We start from the raw sequence: 20,962 nt of genomic DNA on the forward strand, positions 1-20,962 counted from the left end.
GAAAAAGACAAACCCACCAAGGATTATTAGTGAATAAATTGGATATTTGCATATTAGAAAGCATAGGTAGAAAGGTATATAATTAAAGCATATGTTGTTCCTTACCATAGACATCCACATGGAATGATTTTTCAGCAGTTCCAGCAACATTGGCTACATGACACGTATATGTTGCTGAATCAGAGACCTGTGCTCGAGGAATATGAAGATATTGTCCTTTATCAATATAAAGTGCTTGTGAGCTGGACATGATTGGCTGCCCGTCCTTATACCAAGTAATGGCAGGCATTGGAAGTCCCCGTGTTTCACATTCCAGTTTAATAATGCTGTTGATCAATACTGATATGTCTGTGGTGACATTTCCTCCTTTAATACTAGGTGGAACTACAAAGGATTTCAGAACAAAAACAAGTAGTCTAAGTTTCAGCACCTTCATCAAAATCTTAAATGCTATAGATGTTTAAACAATGCATTTAAAGTAAGTTAAAGACAATTAGGAAGTCTGTAGTTTATCTCCTGATAATGAGTTTCCTCTATTGTCAAAACCATCTTTATCATTCCCCTTTTGGGTTTCAGATTTCAGTAAAAAGAGAAAGTCACAGATTCCATTTCAGGGAGTTATTTAGGTTCAAGATCATATTAGAATAACTAAGATAGTTATGTTTAACCAACAAAGCAAAACAGAATAAAACCCCACTCCAAGTAGACACAGCAAGTTTCAAATCAGGCCGAGGGAGCAAAAATGTCACATGTGGTACAACTGTATGCCCTCTCCCCAAGAAATACTAAAGGTCTAAGTGCTTTCAGAACCAGCTATTCATAATAGCTACTGAGTCTTCAATTTTTGCTTCTTGCTATTTTTTTCTTTTTTGGGGGGAGGTGGGGACTGCCAAGACTCCATTCATTCAACTTTACTCATCCAACTGTCTACATGTGTATCTCCTACAATTCAGCAACCACATTTCTGGCCTCTCACACTACATAAAGGCTGTGCTGCTCGAAAAACAACTCAAGTCACTCAGTCTCTGCTGCAAATTCTAAATACGGTCATTCCAGGATCATGCTATCATTGCAACAATTTAAAAGAAATCAAATGTCATGTGTAAGAATTTGAGTATCAATATAATCTTAATAAACTTTTAAGTTTTAGAATAAAATATTTGATAGAATGTTTTTCTCATGATTAAGCTAGGATTATGGATTTTGAGAGGGAGATCATACAGGTATAGTGCCGTTTTCATCACATGCTACCAAACGTACATGCTATCAACATGACTTATCACTGAGACCTGTGCTAAGTTACGTTGACAGCATGTACCTTTGGTAATCCGGCTAAGGTAGTGTTTGCCATATTTCTCCACTGTAAAGTTACTCTTTTTCCTCCCCTTTCCTTTGAAGGGAGTCCTTATTCCAGCCCATAGAAATGGAGTAAGGAGTTATGTTCTACTTCTATGAGAGGGGACTACCTACGTAATTTATTTATAATTCTTCTCTATGGAAGATGTCTCTCTTCTTCTCATTTTATTTATTGAGTCAATCACTTATTTATATCAATATGGACTCATAGAAACTATATGCCTTGGGTTACATCCAATACTACATTATTTATCCAGTTTTGGCTATTGGGAGGTCTTTCAGTTGGCTCTTAAGTCCCTTCAATATACCCTCACTATTTTATTTTATTATTTTATTTTATTTTGTTCTATTGTTTGCACTCACTTCCTTACTTTTGGCCTTACTACATGCTCCAGCATCATCTTGTGTATTCCCTGCCCCAGCTCCAGACTTAACCATTTCTCTAAGGAGCCTGGTCCCTTTTAATGGAAAAGGATATTAGAAAACAAGATCAGGATTGCTGAGTGGTATACCTTAATATTTTTTCTGGTAATCATTCTTAGAACTAGTCCATACCGACAAACATTTATGTACACATATTTTTCTCACACATAACTTAAGGCAAGATCTACTATACTTTGAGGTGAATTCAATGATAGAATCATTCTTCTCTCAGGAGGCTTAGTATAAATATCAGGGGTCAATCAACTGTGGCCCACAGGCCAGGAGATGCTAAGCTAAAAATGGCTTTTACATTTTTTAATTGTTGAAAAAAATCAAAATAATAACATTTTGTGACAAGTAAAAATTATATGAAACTCAAACTTAAGTGTCAATAGAGTTTTATTGGGATACAATCACATTTGTTCATTTATATATTGTCTAAGGCTTTTACTCAACAGTAGCAAAGAATTAAAGCAAAAACCAAATATGGTATTCTCATTGCTTCTACCTGTGTTCAGTTTACTGTAAATTTTGGTGGCATAGTTACAACTTGATAGCATTTTTAGTGCTATGCATATCACCATACTGTGATATTTTATTTAATTTCATCACCAGTGAATACTCCTCATGTCAGAACAAGAAAAAAATAGTGAAATATCTAATTTTTAAAGACACAGCACAGTGCAGAGTATTTTGTTATCAAATTAAAGGGCAAAAGCTGTGTTTATTTTGTAACACTATACCTGTTCTAATAAACACTAGACTAAGCAGCCATCACAATATTCCCGATTTTTAAAAATCAACAGTTTGAAAAATTAGAAAACATAAAATTAAACGTTTTACCATAGCAAATTTCTTCACAAAAATATAAAGCCAAAATAAGGCTACAACCAAACTAAATTTCTGAGAGGCCCATTTGTTAGCCAACCAAGGAAAGCCATTTACCAATGGTGATTTAATTAAATCAGATATGATGTCAGGGGCAAAAGAAACATGTCTAAAGAAAATAAATGTGTTAAAGATTCTTAGCCTTTCAGTGAGAATAATTGCTTGAAGAGTTGAGAACACTGAGAGAAACATCAATAGTCAATTTTCTTTTAAGACAACTTTTTCCTCAATAGTATTCTTGGCTTTTGACAAGTTGACAGATGTTACTGACACTGCCCACCTGTTCTTGTTTATTTGAGGAACCAATGAAAGTACAAACAAACAAACAAACAAAACCCTGAAGAATTAGCCTCATAGAGCAGTCTGTGAAACAACTACAGACAAAAATATTTTCAGAAAAGTTGAAAAAAACACTAATTTATTATAACCTGAAGTGGAATCTGCTAAGATTTGTACAATTGATGTTGGTAAAAATATACGTGAAGCAAAAAAAAAAGGCTTAGACAAGTTTACAAAGCTTATTACAATGTAAAGTGTTAAAAAAAAAAACACTATGTTTTTTCATTGTATTATTCGCCAGCAAGCACTTTGTGTAAAAGATTCGGGTGTCATTGAACCAGTAGTGTTAAATGGTGTATTTTGTTTGCTCTCATATAGTTAAACATCATCAGTTCTATGACTTTTTGTCAGAAGTCGAACTGAATATCCTGACTGGCCTTACCACACAGCAGGTCAATGCGTTAGTGGTGATGGAGTTTCACTGCACTTGTTTTGAGCTCAGGGCTGAGACTGAACTTCTTTCTGAATGAAAAGAATCATTCTTAAACACTCTTATTGAATACTGAATGCTTTTGGAAATTAGTTTTGCTGTAAACTTCATAGCGTTTCAAAATGAGTCCAACCCCAAATTACCAGACCAAAAAAGTACATATATGCAAAATATATACCATAGTAGTCATTGTGTTGTTTTAGTCACAAGTAATGTCAAGCAGCTTTATATATTTTCCATGCTGTCAAAAGTTCAAGCAAAAAGTGAGATCTAGATTCTTCCACAAATTTGCAGTGGATATATTTTCTGAGCTCAAATTACAGTTCTAGCAGTGTGTCACACCTTGAGGGAAATGCAAAGAAAATTTTCACATTCAAAATTTAGTTATCTTTGAAAGTGAGGGCTTTCCACCTAACCTTCATCTAGAATTTATTAATTGGCAGTCAAATATCAAGAGAAGAATATAACAACATTCTGTAATGCCTTCCAAGCAACGAATATGCACAATTAAAATAATATGCCTGTGAAATGATATCAGTACTAGGCAGTACTTAGCTGTATGAAGAAACATTTTCAAAGACGAAATAGGTAAAATCTCATTAAAAATCACCGGTAGGCTGGGCGCGATGGCTCACACCTGTAATCCCAGCACTTGGCAGGCTGAGGCGGGCGGATCATGAGGTCAGGAGTTCGAGACCATCCTGGCTAACACAGTGAAACGCCATCTCTAATAAAAATACAAAAAATTACCTGGGCATGGTGGTGGGCACCTGTAATCCCAGCTACTCGGGAAGCTGAGGCAGGAGAATCGCTTGAACCCAAGAGGCGGAGGTTGCAGTGAGCTGAGATCACTCCACTGCACTCCAGCCTGGGTGACAGCGAGACTCCCTCTCAGGGGAAAAGCAAAAACAAAAACCAAAAAAACCAGTAGCAGATGAACATTTGCAATTGATTTTGATGATAGAGAATACTAACTTCAAATTTCAATTAAGTGAAATGTTTCCCCACAAAATAACTCTATTTTTCTCATTAGTAGACTTGTATTACAAAAAGTTTATAATTTAAAAAACTATCAAATAACTGGAATTTCACAAACAAACAATTTTGTAGAAATTTGTTTCTTTCTTATTGTATAAGTATCCATATTATCTCCTTTATTTTGCCTAATGGTCTGCAAAGCCTAAAATATTTACTATATTGCCCCTTATAAAAAAGGTTTGCCAAGTCCTGCTATCAGTAATTAATTAACACAAATTCAAGCTACTATTTTGAAATCCTAAGAAAGAGCATTTTACTCATGCTTTAAATTTTAATTTTGATTGAGATTATTTATATCATATGTTAATCTGTAAATGCCTATCAAACTTTGGCTCATATTGCGTAAATCACTGGCTAGCCTAACTAGTTGGATAACATATTAATGAAACCAAGAACACAGGTTCAAACAAATCCACATATTTCGTGAATTCTTTAGAAAGGAATACCATTTGTATCAGGAAGGATCTACTTTAAAAGTTTGTATTTATGAAAATGAGAAAAATTACTCAAAGAATATTTGCAATTGATGGTGTAATAACATAGTATCCACTGCTTAAATTTGACAAATACATAAATATTTCACTTCCTGTTTTATTTTAATTCATACATATTTGCCAGAGAACTATACTTCCATTTGGGGGAAGGGAATACAAATAAAAATTATGAATACACTGCTCATTAAACTGTACATATATATGCATGTATAGATACACCCATGTACCCCCCCCACACACATACATACACACAGACACAGACACACACAGAGACACACACACACACACACACCCCTCAAGACTTTTATGCAATTTAGGGCAGGAATTCCCAACCCCTGGGCCATGGAAGGGTTCGGATCCATGGCCTGTTAGGAACTGGGCCCTACAGCAGGAGGTGACGGACGAGCAAGCATTACCACCTGAGATCTGTCTCCAGTCAGCTCAATGAGGGCATTAGATTCTCATAGGAGCGCGAACTCTATTTCGCTGGCTTCTCGTGAGAATCCAACTAATGCCTGATGATGTGCAGTGGAACAGTTTCGTTCCACAAAACCGACCCCGGTGCCAAAATGGTTGGGGACTGCTGACTTAGGGAAGCTCTCAAACCTCCAAAACTCATCTGTGGACCTCAGTTTACAAATCTTTGCCTCAGAACTACTAGTAAATCTGCACACTCTCCTGATAGGATATTAAAACTTCATTTACTTTTTTCCCTCTTTGACATTCTTCTTTTTCTTTTTTATCCTCCATCTCTTTTATTTTTCTCTTGTATTTTGTCTCAGTTTCTTTCCTTATTCAGGCACAATGTGCATTTATACCTTGTTAAGTGTATCAACCCACCTGCTTCATTCTCATATCAGTAAGTAAGGAAAAGGAATGAATCAAGTGTAGTATGAAACACACTCTCAATCTGAAATCTACATATGTATTCTTCACAGTTAGCCAAAGCATGATACCTGTTTTACTTTTTTTTTCCATTTTAAGAACAAAAGCATTTTCACAAGTGAAATAAATTTAAGCCTAAGAGATGCAGGCGAGCATTGCTGAAGAGGAAATGACACTATTTCCTGAATTATAATACTCAAAACTTCGCTACATTACAATGCTTTTTATCTCAGACAATCCCAGAAGGTTTAATCATTATAGAGCCCTCTTTTCTGGGTGCCTGGGGGCATCATACAGAGTGAACAAGAGGATCTAAAATGGAAGAACCCAAGTCCCATGGAAATAAGAGTCTTATTGAATCACCAAAATGTATTCATCACAGATCCTGGCAAAAATACAATAGTGCAGAGAAGACTACTCAACAGCTTGGGAAAAATATTGCACCTATTGTTTAAAAGTCTGGCTATGGTGGGAAGCCAATGGTACCAATAGCACTTCTGTTTAACTTGGATGCTTGTATAATCTTTCAGCAATGTTATTCTTTTTTAGAGAACATGTCTTTTCATGACTAATTTCTTCCAAAGGCTTTTATTTATAGATATAAATGATTTAAAAGCCTGTATTAAATATAATTTCTTTGATTCAAGAAAGCTATTTGAACTTTACATAAAGACAGTAACATTTAAAAAGGGAGATTTGGAAAGCAATTAAATTATATAGAAATCAAGCTAGATTCTATATGTACATTAAGTTTTAAGATGATACAATCACTAATTAGATAATGATAAATGAATAACATTTATTGGGCTCTTACTATAAGCTCAATAATCCATGTAAAGTATCTAACATTTGATCTTCATAATAATACTACTGCATAGGTGCTATTATTATCCCCATTTTAAGGCTGAGAAAACTGAAGCCCAGAGGGTTTAGGAAATTTATCCACAGTCACAAAGCTAGTCAGTGGCAGTGGTTGGGACTCAACACAAACTCTTATTAATTACTCAATCAGTGTTGTCCCATAGAAATCCAATGCAAACTCACATATGTAATTTTAAATTTTCTGGTAGCCACATTAAAATATATGGAAAGAAACAGAGAAAATTAATTTTAATAATACATTTTACTTTGCCCAATATATCCAAAATAATATTTTGGATATAATCAATGTAAAGTTATTATTAGATATATTACATTTTTCATATTAAGCTTTTGATATCTGGTGTGTATTTTATATAACAGTGCATCTTAGTTTGGACTAGCTACATTTCAAGTGCTCAATAGCCTCACGTGGCTAGTGGCTACCATATTAGTGTAACACTAGACCATTCATTCATTTAGCAAATATTTCTTGAGACTTGCTATGTATCAGACATTAAAGTAGGGAACATGCAAAACAAAAGCCTACTCTTATCAAGTTTAAATTCCTGGGAAAGAAATAGATCATAAGCAAATAAACCTATAATTAAGCAATCAAATATCAGATAGTGATGTGTGCTGTGAAAACAAGAGAGTAAGTAGGTGACTGCTTTTAATGGGAAGATCCTATGAGAAGGTGACATTCTAAGAGGTGTCTAAACTTTCCTTGAGCATCATACACCATGGAAAGATAGAAGATAGTGCAGTGAGCACTACAGGTCTATTGAGTTCTATTCCTTTCTATTGTACAAATCTTTGTGCTGGGAACATAATATTCATGTGCCTACCTATGGCTCCACTGGTAAAAATTAAAATGAATTTGGCAATCACATTCCTCACAAGAGGCTGATAATGTTAGGGAAAATAAGAGCTACATATATTTGGTGGGGACATAGCTGGGAGAAAACAGTAGCACAAACACATAAGCCATTTAAAAGATAATCACATGGTCAGGATAAAGGCCACGACAGAATCAAAATAGAATAATTGAATTGTCTGCATATCATCAACTTCATTCTATTTCATAAATCTCTATAATTTTTAAAGTTTGTTTTGTTCCTTTCAAAGATACAGACATTTGGTTTGTGTATATACTAATCAATTAGGAAATTCTTGCTCTCTCTAAGTGAGATTATATAAAAATCACTAGATCTTTTGAAGACATCCATATTTAATGAAAAAAGGCATTAAAATTTGATCCAATATTCTAGCCTTTTAAAACACATGAAGATAAGCTCCTTCTTCTCTTGAAGTATGTAGTATTCCAAATTATTCAGTATTAAATAAGAGTGCAGTTACCAGTAAACCCTGCTTTTCAACTTATAATGAGAGCTGACAATAAAAAGCATAAGAAAATCGCACTTACTATAGATAGTCAGTTTTATATCCTTGGCTTGTTTGCCAGCTGCATTAGACACAGTACATTGGTAGCGCCCCTTGTCACTTCTCCGTGCATTCTTTAAATGTAAGACTTGTCCTCTGTCTAGAAGGTCAACATTAGGATCGCCCAAAAATAAAGGCCTAGAAAAAATAAAATTTTATTCCATGGGTCTATTTTCAGTTTTTCACATTTCTTATTTATCACAACAAAAATCATTAGTACAGGCTAAAAATACAAGTAAAAGTTAATTTAAAAAATAAAATGATATGATTAGCACTCCAAGAATAAAAGTTTTAAACCACTTTACTAACAGAAGTTAGATAATCATAAATATCTCCTTGAGATGAAAAGTTTCTCCATTTCAAACTTAAATTATATAATAATATTAATAGAAATCCAGTAGTGTCATTATTTGTTTTATTCATTCATCCATTCTTATTCTTTTTTCAGCTTTTTTTAAATTTTTTGGTTTGCATAGCTAAAATTCTACCATTATCTGGAAAAGAAAAATTAAGAATTTTAAATATTACAGTATAGATTTTGGACCAAATAATATTATTTTTAAATAATATCATTATAATATCTAGAAGAGTATTCACAATATCATGAATGGTTATTTTTACTAAAGGCAATAATCATACCAACTTCTCTAAAAATAAGTATTGTAATAAATACAAATGCTTACATAATCATAAATATTGAAAGATATTTATGTCAAAAGAAGCTCGTATATGACTGTCAAGGAAGTCTTTTTCTACTATACAGAGTCATTTACTGACTACTATAAAATGTTCAGTTTATGTAATTGGCAGCAGTTTTATTTTAAAATTTGGTTGTTAAAGTCTATGATATTCTAAGACTCATACCTTTAAAGTCCATAAATCCTTTTTCAGGAATATCCATAGCTAGTTTTTTAAAAGTTGCAATGACTTAGCCACATAATGAATAATTAGATGCATTGCCATATTCATAATACACTAGTAAGACTACAAAATTAAATGGAAAACATTTCACTTCCTATGGTAGCATATTTTACTATTTCTTAGTATGACACTGTATATAGCTCTCAAAAGTTAACAGAATAAAGTAGCTTCATTTAGTGCATTTTAAGGTTTTTTTTTGTTTTGTTTTTTTGTTTTTTTTTTTTTTTGAGATGAAGTCTCACTCTTGTTGCCCAGGCTGGAGTGCAATGGTGCTATTTTGGCTCACTGCAACCTCTGCCTCCTGGGTTCAAGTGATTCTCCTGCCTCGGCCTCCCAAGTAGCTGGAATTACAGGCACCTGCCACCATGCACGGCTAATTTTTATATTTTTAGTAGAGACGGAGTTTCACCATGTTGGCCAAGCTGGTCTTGAACTCTTGACCTCAGGTGATCCACTCGCCTTGGCCTCCCAAAGTGCTGGGATTACAGGCATGAGCCACGGTGCCTGGCCACATTTTAAGTTTTTAAAGAAATAATTGATAATATGCTGCTCGAATTTAAGTAACTTTGAAACTTTTTTTGATTGTCAGTTGTGCAAGTAACATAAAATTTTAAACAAAAAAGTAAGCATTATGATGAGAAAAAGTATCCTTGGTCTGTGGCCCCTAATGTGAGTCTGCTTTCCAGACTTCTTCCCTTTATCAGTCTGATTTGTATTCTTCCATGTTTTTTACATTTATGAACATTTTTGTTTTTAACAAAATTATACACATTTTTGTTTTTGTTTTACATTTATAAACAATTTAAACAATTAAAAAATCATTTATAAACATTTATAAACAAAAATGTTTATAAATATACTCCCAAAGATATCTAAAGTTTTAATATATCAATGGTATCAGGTTATCGTTCTGCTTTTCTTTCACTCTATAACAGGTATGGAGATATTTTTGGTACACATAACTTGATCTTATTCTTTTTAATTGATGCGCAGTGTTCCATAATATGATTATGTCGTAAAGTATCTACCTATTCTCCCAATGTTGGATTTTAGCCAGCTTTCCCATCTTTGCCATCACAGTGTCACAGTGAATATCAATGTACAAGCCTCTCTGTGGATACGCATGACTACTTCCATCTCCTGGATACTGCATCACAGTGTATGTGCCTCAAATTTTAATAGATATCAACAAGTTGCCTTTTAAGGTACTAATTTACATCCTCCCCATCAGAGCAGTATATCTTGATTTCCCATACTCTAGTCAACATTTGATAATTTCAAACCTTTGCTTTTTTGCCTATATGACAAATAGGCAAAAAATTTTGTAAATAACAGAATTTTATTATTCATCAAATTATTGATGGTATCTTTTAATATGTTTATTGCCTTAGTATATATTTAACTGCCTGTTCATATCCTCCATATATTTTCTATGTTGCTGTTTGTATTTATTAGTGATTTATAAAAAGCTTGAATACAATCTTTTATTTTATATACCACAAATCCTGACTATTTTCTACTTAGGCCTTAGATATCTGTTCCCAGAAACTATCATACACAAACTGTAACCACCATTTGAGAAATAAATTCTCACAACCAATACAGACCACTGCAGCCATTTCGATGTAGGCACACCTCAGCAGCCCTTGAGATCTGGAGTTGGAGAAATATCTGTAGTTCCTTTTTGCCCATACACAGAACTAGCTTAGTATTCATCTTGCTGTCATAAATACATTTTCCTTTTTAATAAGACAATTCAATGCAAAGAGAAAATCATCTCACATTTGGATCTTGTATTTTTCACTGTTAGTCTTTAGACAGAGGATATTTAGTGTACATTAAATTTGAGTTCCTCTATGTTTCTAAAATGAATTCCCAACATTTTTAGGGAGCTTTGAATTCATAAGAATGAAAAATATTACAAGACTTTCAGACTAGCTTTTGAGCAATATTGTTTTTCGTGTATGCTCATTTAATAATATTCTATGTAATAAAATAATTAAGAGGGAGAAAATCCACATGCATTTTTACACATCTTTTTCCTATCATTGAAACCTTGCAACAAATACAGAAAAGATACTCACTTGCCATCTTTGAACCAATGAATATCAGGAAAGGGAGTGCCTTTGACCTGGCATTCAAGGGCGACGTCATGGTTGAGGACAACTGAGACTTCAGTTGTACCTAATATGGTACCTATTATGGTGGGTGGAACTTGAACAAAGACAGTGTATTATGAAACTCTGTTACTCAGCAAAAAGAGCAGGCATGGGGTTAGAAAGCAGTCAATGATTTCTATAGTATTTCAACAAGATCTTAATGTCAAAAATAAAATACCACACAATACTTTTTCATACCATTTCTGTGTACCCAAATGTTAAATTTAAATGTAGAAACATATTTATAAAATATTTGCTAGCAAGACAATTACCTTCAAGAATTATGACAGTATAGGGTTCAGTTTTGGGTGTATTAAACTCATATGCAAAAGTAGTTTAGAATGTAAGTGATCAGTGATGCTTATATAATGTAATTTGCTACTGCTATACATTTTGGATAATGATTGACAATTAACATCACTCTTATAATGTTCAAATTCTACATATACTGTTGTGCTACTTGAAATATATTACCTTTGTCTTTTAAACAACTAAGACAGTAAATTTGATATGCAATATAACGTGAAAAAGAATGTGCTAGTTTTTATTCTCAGGATTGTCAAGCTTATTAAAGAGCTTCTGGATACTTCCCTGTCTAGTCATCCCCCTTCACACCATGTTAAAGTGCTTGGTCTTCATCCTCAGAAAAATGACCAGCCACTAAAGAATTTCAGTAGGGGAGGAGTGGGATGTAATCACATTTGTGTTTTAAGACCACAAGCTCCTAAGTGAAGAATGGATTACAGTAGCAAAAAGTGGATTCATGTGAGCCCTTAGGCTATCACATTAATTCAGCTCATGAATGATGATAGACTTTCACAGAAGGATGAAAAGAAGTAGATCACCAAAGAATTAGGAAGTAGACATAACAGGAAATATGTAGATTTGAAATGTTGGGGAGAAGGTAGTAGTGAGAACCTGGAGGTTCTGGAAGAAGCAAGTGAGTGGATGGAGGTACCAGTCCCTAGACTGGGGATCAATGAAGGCAACCAGAACTGGCTTTCACTGGGACCTTTTTGTTTGATATAAAACTAAGGTATTCAAGTCATGATACTATGGAGAAAATTAGCTATATATCCCTAGGCTCAGGGAAGAAGTCTGAACTGGAGATAAAAAATTGGGAGTCATCAGCACACAGATGGAATTCAGTCAAGAGAGCAGACAAGTACCAGAAGAAATAATGTCAACAAGACTCATGATAACAATGATTTCTTAATTTGTTTTTATAACTCATACTTAAATATAATAATGGTGATTTTGTGGAAAGAAAAATTTCAGGCTTTGAGAAGCCTAATGGGAGGAATTATTTTTATGTTATAGCAGTTTATGAATATAATTTTTATGCAGTATCATTCCTCCACTCACTTCTACTCTAGACTTACAAATTATGTGCCCATTGTAAGGAGCAAAATACTGAAAAGGGAGAACGTCATTTTATCACATAGTGAATTTTAAATGGCAAATATAATTTCACACACTAAAATTATAAAATTTTAAATTTATGATTACCATTAAAAAGTCTTACATCCTAATTTATTACAACTGCTACCTACTTAATTAGAATCAGGACTGACTTAGTTACAAGAGTTAATTAGAATGCAGGGGAAAGTGGATTTACTACCTTCTCCAGTTCAAGTACAGCCTAGCAGCTTCAGGATGTGCACAGCATGAATGTGATATATTCTGTATCACCCTGTTATAGCCACTTCCCAAAGAATGTCCTGCCTACTTAACTGGAGAAATTGACAAGAGTAATAATTTCTTATTTTACACAAGATAGCAGTACCGCTTTTGAGTATTTGATACTACTGTATATATGATTCAAAGGCATCTCTGTATTATAAATAATGAAACCCTTTAAAATTTCTATATCATATGGTTCTGGTTAACAAATAATAAGGACAAAAATAATAGAATGAAACTATATTTTTTCTGTCAATTTATCTTTTTCTCTTCACTTTTTCATATAGTCAGCTCTATTTTAGGTAAGAAATGCTTCTGAATTGTAGTTTTTTAAAAGGATGTATTTCTTACCTAGCACATCAATGTTAAAGTACTTCTGAGAAGTGCCTGCAATATTAATTGCTTTGCAGGAATATCTTCCTGCATCCTCTGGAGTGGCTTTGAAGAGCTTCAGTATCTTCCCATTGTTCACAATCTGAATAGTGCTGCTTTCAGTCACCTTTAAGGGCCAAAATGGTCAGTGTTATTTCCAATCCTAATAAAAATGCATAATTAAAAATTGAAGTAGAATGTTTATATTATTAGTAGTAAGAAATGAACATCTGAATAACCTACTTCAGATGCAGAGGCAAGGAATTACACGTATTTGGACGACTCTATTTACCTGGACATTATCTTTATACCACATAATGATGGGAGATGGAGTGCCTTCCACTTCACAAAAGAGATTGGTCAGCTGATTTAACAACACCGACACATTTGTAACTTGTTCTTTATCTTTAATTACTGGAGGAACTGCAAAAAGAGAGGAGTCATAACTAGGTAGTTTCATAATAAATATTATTCATAGAGTTTCTTTATAAGGGCCTTTATACAGCAAATTCTGAAATATTTGATGGCTAGAAAAGCTAGACATATTTAAGCATATGCTTTGTTATAAAATTAAAAAGTTTTGACCAATATATTTATAATAACAACCCTTATTGGATTTTTATTTCATTATTTCAAGGTTTTAAATTTAGGATAAAATTTGGGACAAGTTTAAGGGAGAATCTACTTTTATTTCACATATTACTCAAAATATAAGCTTATGGGGTCTTAATTAAGTCACATGAGACTCACTACTTTGTTGATGAGGGTCAATATTACCTAGTGTCTAAAGAAACTAATATTCATCAAATTTTAAAATATATATACACTTTCACATATGCAAAATGGCATATATACATTATTTTCATTTAAAGTTAATAAAAACAACTGTTAATAATCTACGTGCTCATCATTAATAGAGGAAGGTTAAATAAATCGTTGTGTATCTACACAATGAGATGCTATAGAGTTAGGAACATTAAATAAAATCCAAGATAGATTGTTTAGTGAGACAGAGAAGGTGAAAAATGTGAATATAATGTTCTATTATATGTGTACATTTTATAAATAAAAAGAGGATAAAACATTGTATTTCTTTCTATATTCATAAAATATCTCTGGGAAGATACATACGTACACACACACACACACACACACACACACACACACACACACAGAGATAACTTTCCTTTATCCCAAATAGAGGATAAGTAGATGGCTCAGCTCAGGGTCAGGAAACTTTTTACTATGTATCTTTTTCTGCATACTTTTTACTATGTATCTTTGAATTTTGAATGATGTAAAGTCACAATAAAAAATTACATGAAAGTTTAAATCAAATGATAAATGCAATCATACCACCAGATTTCTGTTTGGTAATACTGCTATTCACATTAATATTAAATGATACTACACTGAGAGAATAATTTAAACATTGAAGAACTGGAGACTGGCAAACATAGTCAGTTACATGATTTTAGCTACGTTTACCATGGACTTTGAGGTTATATTTTCTTTCTGTGGTTCCAGCTTCATTGACTGCCACACAGATGTACTCCCCATTGTCATAGGGTGTAACAGAAGCAATAACCAGCAATGTGCCATCTTCCAAGATAGAAATGCCAGGCTCTCTGCCTGTCAACTGTCTACCATTGTGTAACCATTTGATGGTTGGTTTAGGGGTACCTAAATAAGAAATTAAAGTCTTGTGATATTTTACAACAAAAACAGAAATTATTAAATATCAAATATATCAAAGAGAAATAAAGTTTTTATTATGACAATAATTTATAACCTTAGGTCCTATGCTACTTTCAAGATATTTCTCCTGGCATGGAAATATGAAGAAATTATGTTAGTTAATGCCTCTGAATCCCGGTGGGTCTTAAGAGACCTATGGTAAAGGTTGAATAAAGTTGTTTTTATCTAAACATTCAGATGATAGTAAGTAAAGCATTTTCCTAGTGAGTTCACAGTGATTTGTTGGCAGGGCAGGAACTATATTAATCCTATGGACTGGATGTGGGGAGGGTTTTAGGGTGAAATAAAGACAGAGCAAAAATAAGACACCATCACAGAAATACAACATGAAGATTGCCAACCAAATAGAGTGTATATATGATATGGAGACACGATGTTTTATAATTCCCTTTTTTAAAAAGGCCTGATATTGCAAAGACGAGGAAACTCTACTGTTCATGCATCTTTTGGAGATCTGATTCTGTTAAACACAGGATAATAGCTCAATTCTTGAAATGGTAGTTGAGAAAGTAGTGAGACAAATAGCTTTCCTGGATTCATTTATGACTAACAGAATGAATGGAAATGATGTACTCTTGGAGAAAAAAAATGATACAACAATCTTTGAGTGTATAATAGAATTAAAAGGAATATTGGAAATAAGTAAACATTAAATCTATACTAACAATGTATTTATTTAGCAAACATTTTGCCAGGTATTATTCTAAGCATTTAAAACAATTACTTAATCTCTATAATAATAATAAAACACATTAAATAAAAATGACATGATTACATAAGACATCGTTAATAATCCTGTATTAAATGACAGTAAAATATTAAAAGATGAACATATAATCCAGGATACATATAAAAGAATAGCAGAAATACATAGAATACATCATTGAAGCTACAGTTAAATTGAGTTAAAGGCTTAAACAGTGACTATGAAAGTTATATTTATGGAAAAAAATTAAAGATTGGCCTATTTAATTGTGCTCATAGTATAATGTTGACTGATGAGAACAAAAAGGTTAAACTGATGGACTCCAGTTGCCTGTCCATGTTGTCAAGAAAAAAGGAGGCTGTAATCATCTCCTTACATCCCAGTCATTCCTTTACGAACTTTAATCAGACTACTTAATTAATACTTGTTGAGTTAATAAAAATGTAAATGAACAAACAAAAGAAAGAAATTGCATTGTCTTTAATTTTTAAATGATAGAACAATCATGAGCAAGATGAAAATCATAGTAAAAGATAATGAAAACGATGTCTAGTAACTTTAAATGAATTCAAGCATTATATTCCAGGTGAAAATGAGGAAGTAAGGAAGAGATGTTTTTCTAGGTGGAAAAGGGAAGTCAAAACAAGAAATTAGCTTGGGAGTCAGGAATCCAGTGGGGAACAAGAAGCAACAGTGCCACCAGCGGGTCCAGTGGTAGTGAACACTCATGGTACTTCCCTGAGCTTAAACCCTTCTAAAGAAGGCCTCCTTCCAAGCTTCACCTCCCTAATTCTCAGTGACTCTTGGAATAGTTACTGTTAATTCTTTAGGTATCTGAAAAGCTTGTTAAAGATATTTTTCTTTTAATATAGGTAGAAAATAAAGTAATCATGGCAGCTACTGCTGAGATTGAAAAGCTTGCCACAGAAACAGAGACAGCCATGAGGGCCTTCAGTTGCTGCTGCCCAGGAACAACTACTAAAAGGCACATGTAGGGGCACAAATGGTACCAGCCACCTGGAGGCATTCAGGAGGTTATGGAAAGACTACTGCTTGGGCTTTGCCAGAACTGCTACAAACCTGCTTTGAATCACTGCCGATGAATACACGCTTGAAAGAGAGGATGTTCTTAATTACCTACTTGGCAGAGTTAGGGTGAAAGTGACAGTCCTTTTCACACTCCCCTGAGAAGAAATAATATCAATCTCTTGGCAGAAAACATGGTAGGATAGAAAGCCCAGAAATTCAAGGAAAGGAAGGGCTTGAATAAGCCTCCAAGTGACAATTTACAATCTGGCCCTAGAATTACCAGTTGAGAGTAGATCTAGGAAAAGAGGTTTTTAGAAGTGTCCAGAACAAACAAAGGAATACTCCTAATTATACCTCTGCCTGGTTGAGATAAATCTGGAATATTTTGAATAGCTCCAGCTATCACATTGTAAAGACAAAACCTGCCAAAAAAAAAAAAAAAAAAAAAAGAATGAAATAAGAAGTAGCAGGAAGGATCTGAACTGGAAAACATGTGAGACTAGGCAAGTTTGAAAGAATAGAAAGTCTTTACGTTGAAAGAAATAAAATACCTGCAAGGAAAAAAAATACTTATTCAAAGAGCTGTTATCTGAAAAATGGGTTAGTTTCTATTATGCTCAAATGTTGTACCAAGGATTGATGTGGAATTTTATAAGGATGACAATTTGGGTTCAATATAGCATTCTGAAACCATATAACATTATGCCAATGCCTATATCTTTCAGTATTATGTACCTTTTGCAGGACATGGAAATGCAATGCGTTGATTGGCCACTCTTTCTTGGAACGGAGTGTTATATGGAGGTTCTAGATCTTCCACTGTGGGTGGTTCTATTAGGAAAATAAATGCATTATCACAGGCTTTCTTTGAGCAATTTCAAACTCCCCTAAGGCACAATTAACTACCTGCATTGATGAGTTTCTATCTCTGCTAATTCTTCTTTTAAATATGATTCCTATTTCCAGTTGCCAAACATTTCTACCTAGACGTCACCCAGTAACTTAAACTCAAAATTCTCCAAACAAAATTCATTATTTTATGCTTCCCGCAATCCTGTTCTGTTCCCTTATTCCCTCAATGAAGGCACTATGGTCCACCCAGTCATTTTTCTTTCTCCCTTAAGCTTGACCTCCATATCCAATCATATAGTACCACATATGTTCACATATCTGTGTCTTCCTCTCTAGCTTAAGACCATTGCTTATTTCCAACCCTTATTTTCTCTTACCAGGCTATTCCAATAGACTTCTTATGGGGATCCTTTTCTCAAATATGTTCCCCTTTAGATTGATATTCTGCACAGTCCCCAGAATACTCTCTCTGAAACACAAATCTCATCATTGACTTATCTAATTCAAATCATTACTTGTACTCATTTTGTCTATAAGATAAAGTTTCAGACCTGTTCTTTCCTAAGTGCCCCCTGTCAGTGCATCCCATGTCTCTGAACAGCTTCATCATCCATTCATTTCATGAAGAAATTTGGGAGTTATTCTTGAGAACTCTATCTCCTTTACTCTCATATCCAATCCATCACCATGTCCTGAGTACTTCCTTTCCTAATTATTTTTTAGCCCATTCCCTTCTTCTCCCCATTCTAACTACCATCATCTTTTACCTGGGCTACTACAATAGTCTATGCCAGTTTCCCTCATCTTCTCTAGCCGAATGATTCCCTCCCAAAAGAGTGACTTTTAAAACTGGAAATCAGCCACATCACTTTCCCAACGATGACTTCTTAAAGTCTTTTTATTGCATTTAGAATGAAGTCTAACTTCATTAGTCTGGTTTCCTAGGTCTTGGATAACCTGACCCATGACCACATCTCCAGCTTCATCACATATTACTCAGTCCTCAGTCTGGAATGCAGCCAGCTGGCCTTCACTGATTGATGACTGATCCCAATGTCTCCAAAATATTACATGCTCTTATCTTCATATTCTATGTCCTTCTCCTGGAAAGTTCTCTCCACATTATCTTGGAAGGGCTGCCCCTCACTTCTACCGACCCTCCAAATCTCAATTGACATGTCCCTACCCCAAGGGAGGTCTTGTGTGATTTGTCTTTCTGTTAAAAGGTCATATAGAGTTTCCCACCATTTCATGAGGGCAATAACCAACGTCTAATTACATAGTCATGAGACTATTTCATGAATTATCATCTGTCCCATTCAACTATAAACATGAATACGCAATAAAGTTTGTGGAATGAACAGGAAAACTTCTCCATTAGTGTCCTAGCCAACCATCCAACAAAACTACAATGGGCCAGGTACCTTAGCACCGTACTAATACTTAGAACAGTAATAGTACTAATTAATATTAATACTCAGTACAGCACTAAGAACTATCTAATACTGTGCTAAATACCATACCTGCTTATCTTTTCTTCTTGTCTTTGTACTATTATTCCCTCTGACAAGAATGCTCTTTCCCCTGATTTTCATGTGTCCGGTTCTTTCCAGTCCAGAGGATCTCACTCTAAAGATCACCTCCTCAGAGAAGTCCTGCTTGATAGTCTAATCTAACGTAGGCAACTCTCAAGACCATTGCCTTATTTTAATTTCCCACAAAGCACTTTTCACAATCTGTATTTCTTGTTTATTTGTTTGCCTGTTTTCTGTCTACTCACACTAGAACAGCTCATTAAAGCAGGAGTTTTGCCTTTGTCACTACTTTCTCATCACCACCTAAACATAACAGATGCCTGGCAAGAGCTTGATCAGTATTTGTTGCTTGAAGAAATATATATTGATCTTTAAATCTTCAAAGCAAATACAGTATTAATAGAGAAGTAGCAGACCTAGATTTCCTAGGGCTCTATTTTGAGTGCACCCCAGCACTGTGAGGTGACAACCTACTCCAACTCAATCTTCCGGCAATGTCTCCCAAACCAAAAATAGCGGGTGGGACATCATCTAGGATTGTTTCTGTTTTCTACATGATCCATGGCAAATTTGCTTCAAAAGTAAACATACCAAAATTGATGCAGGTTTAGAAATGGTATGTTTCATTTCTTTTGGGAATGGTTCTTTCAAAGTTAAAGAGTCACAAAAGTTATATAGAACTCTTTCGGAAGTGATTTAAGATTATCCAAGATAATGTATTTAGCTCTAGGGCTTTTCTCTCACTCCCCACCCTACATACATATATTTTCCTGTGTCAAGAATCACCTTGGACATGTAGCGTTATCTCTGTTTCATCAGTGCCTGCTATGTTAGTAGCAACACATGTATATATGCCAGCATCTGAGGGTGTGGCTTGGTCCATGCTTAAAGTTCCGTCTGGATTGCTAACATGGTGCACTCCATCAACCAGCATAGTGCTTCCACCTTTGGACCAGGTGATTACAGGAAGAGGAGTCCCTTGAGCATTACATGGAATATCCACTCTTTGACCAACTTGGACTTTGAGATGTTTAGGTCCACGCTGTATCTTTGGAGGAACTAGAAATAATAATTGGGTATTAATAATCCAACTTTCACAAATTCCTTCCTTTACTCACTTTAAATGAGAGCTCCTTATCAACAGGCAGCCATGGAAAAGTGAAATAATTTCAAGATTTGGACCTAGGCTTGGATCATTCACTAGTTAGGTGATCTAGGACAAGTCAGTAAACTTCCTGAGGCCTGTTTCCTTGATAATCCAGGGAAAATAGCCTGTAATGCCAGTACACCACAAGGATTACAGGAAATAATAAATATAAAACTCTTAGTTCCAAACTTGAGGAACAGCGAGCATTTTAAAATGTTAGGCTTCTTTTAATTTGTAAATAATTTTAGGTTAAAAACTCTCTTAAAAGGCAATCCAGATAATTTCTATAATATAAGGGACAAAAAGCATTTCTCTCCATGTACTCAGTTTCTGTTCTCTTTGTAGAAGGATCAGTCAAACAATAAGAAAATTTTCTCATGAAATCTTTTGCTAATTTCAGATAAGAAAACCACAAAGAGCCTCTATCTCTTCCTTTTATCAACTTTCTTCAGAAATTTAAATGCAGTAGTTTATCAAAACACCAGCAAAGGACTCCTGATTTCTACATATTTGCATTGTGCACTGTAGAATCAAGTTGAGTCACAAGGATATAATTATAATTAATGTACCATACATCCCTAAAAAGCACAATTTCTCTGTTTTTTTTTCTTTAACTTAATATTTAATGAACACTTTCTAAAGGTTG

At 34.2% G+C, this 20,962-nt stretch overlaps 1 protein-coding gene across 4 annotated transcripts in view; it reads right to left on the reverse strand.

Annotated features, from left to right (window-relative positions):
• HMCN1 (hemicentin 1) overlaps positions 1-20,962 on the reverse strand; it is a 446,669-nt gene that overhangs the window by 176,668 nt on the left and 249,039 nt on the right. For 3 of the 4 annotated variants that reach the window (XM_002809691.5, XM_024256990.3, XM_054550269.2), the window contains 8 exons: positions 19,956-20,228; positions 17,518-17,613; positions 14,778-14,972; positions 13,582-13,712; positions 13,269-13,416; positions 11,160-11,289; positions 8,138-8,292; positions 106-384 (listed from right to left, as the gene is read on the reverse strand). In XM_002809691.5, the coding sequence (XP_002809737.3) occupies positions 106-384; positions 8,138-8,292; positions 11,160-11,289; positions 13,269-13,416; positions 13,582-13,712; positions 14,778-14,972; positions 17,518-17,613; positions 19,956-20,228 (1,407 nt within the window). The remainder of the gene's footprint in view (positions 1-105; positions 385-8,137; positions 8,293-11,159; positions 11,290-13,268; positions 13,417-13,581; positions 13,713-14,777; positions 14,973-17,517; positions 17,614-19,955; positions 20,229-20,962) is intronic. The other variant, XM_024256979.3, reaches the window with a different exon arrangement.

The sequence above is a fragment of the Pongo abelii genome, chromosome 1 (assembly GCF_028885655.2).
Source record: "Pongo abelii isolate AG06213 chromosome 1, NHGRI_mPonAbe1-v2.0_pri, whole genome shotgun sequence".
Lineage (NCBI taxonomy): Eukaryota > Metazoa > Chordata > Mammalia > Primates > Hominidae > Pongo > Pongo abelii.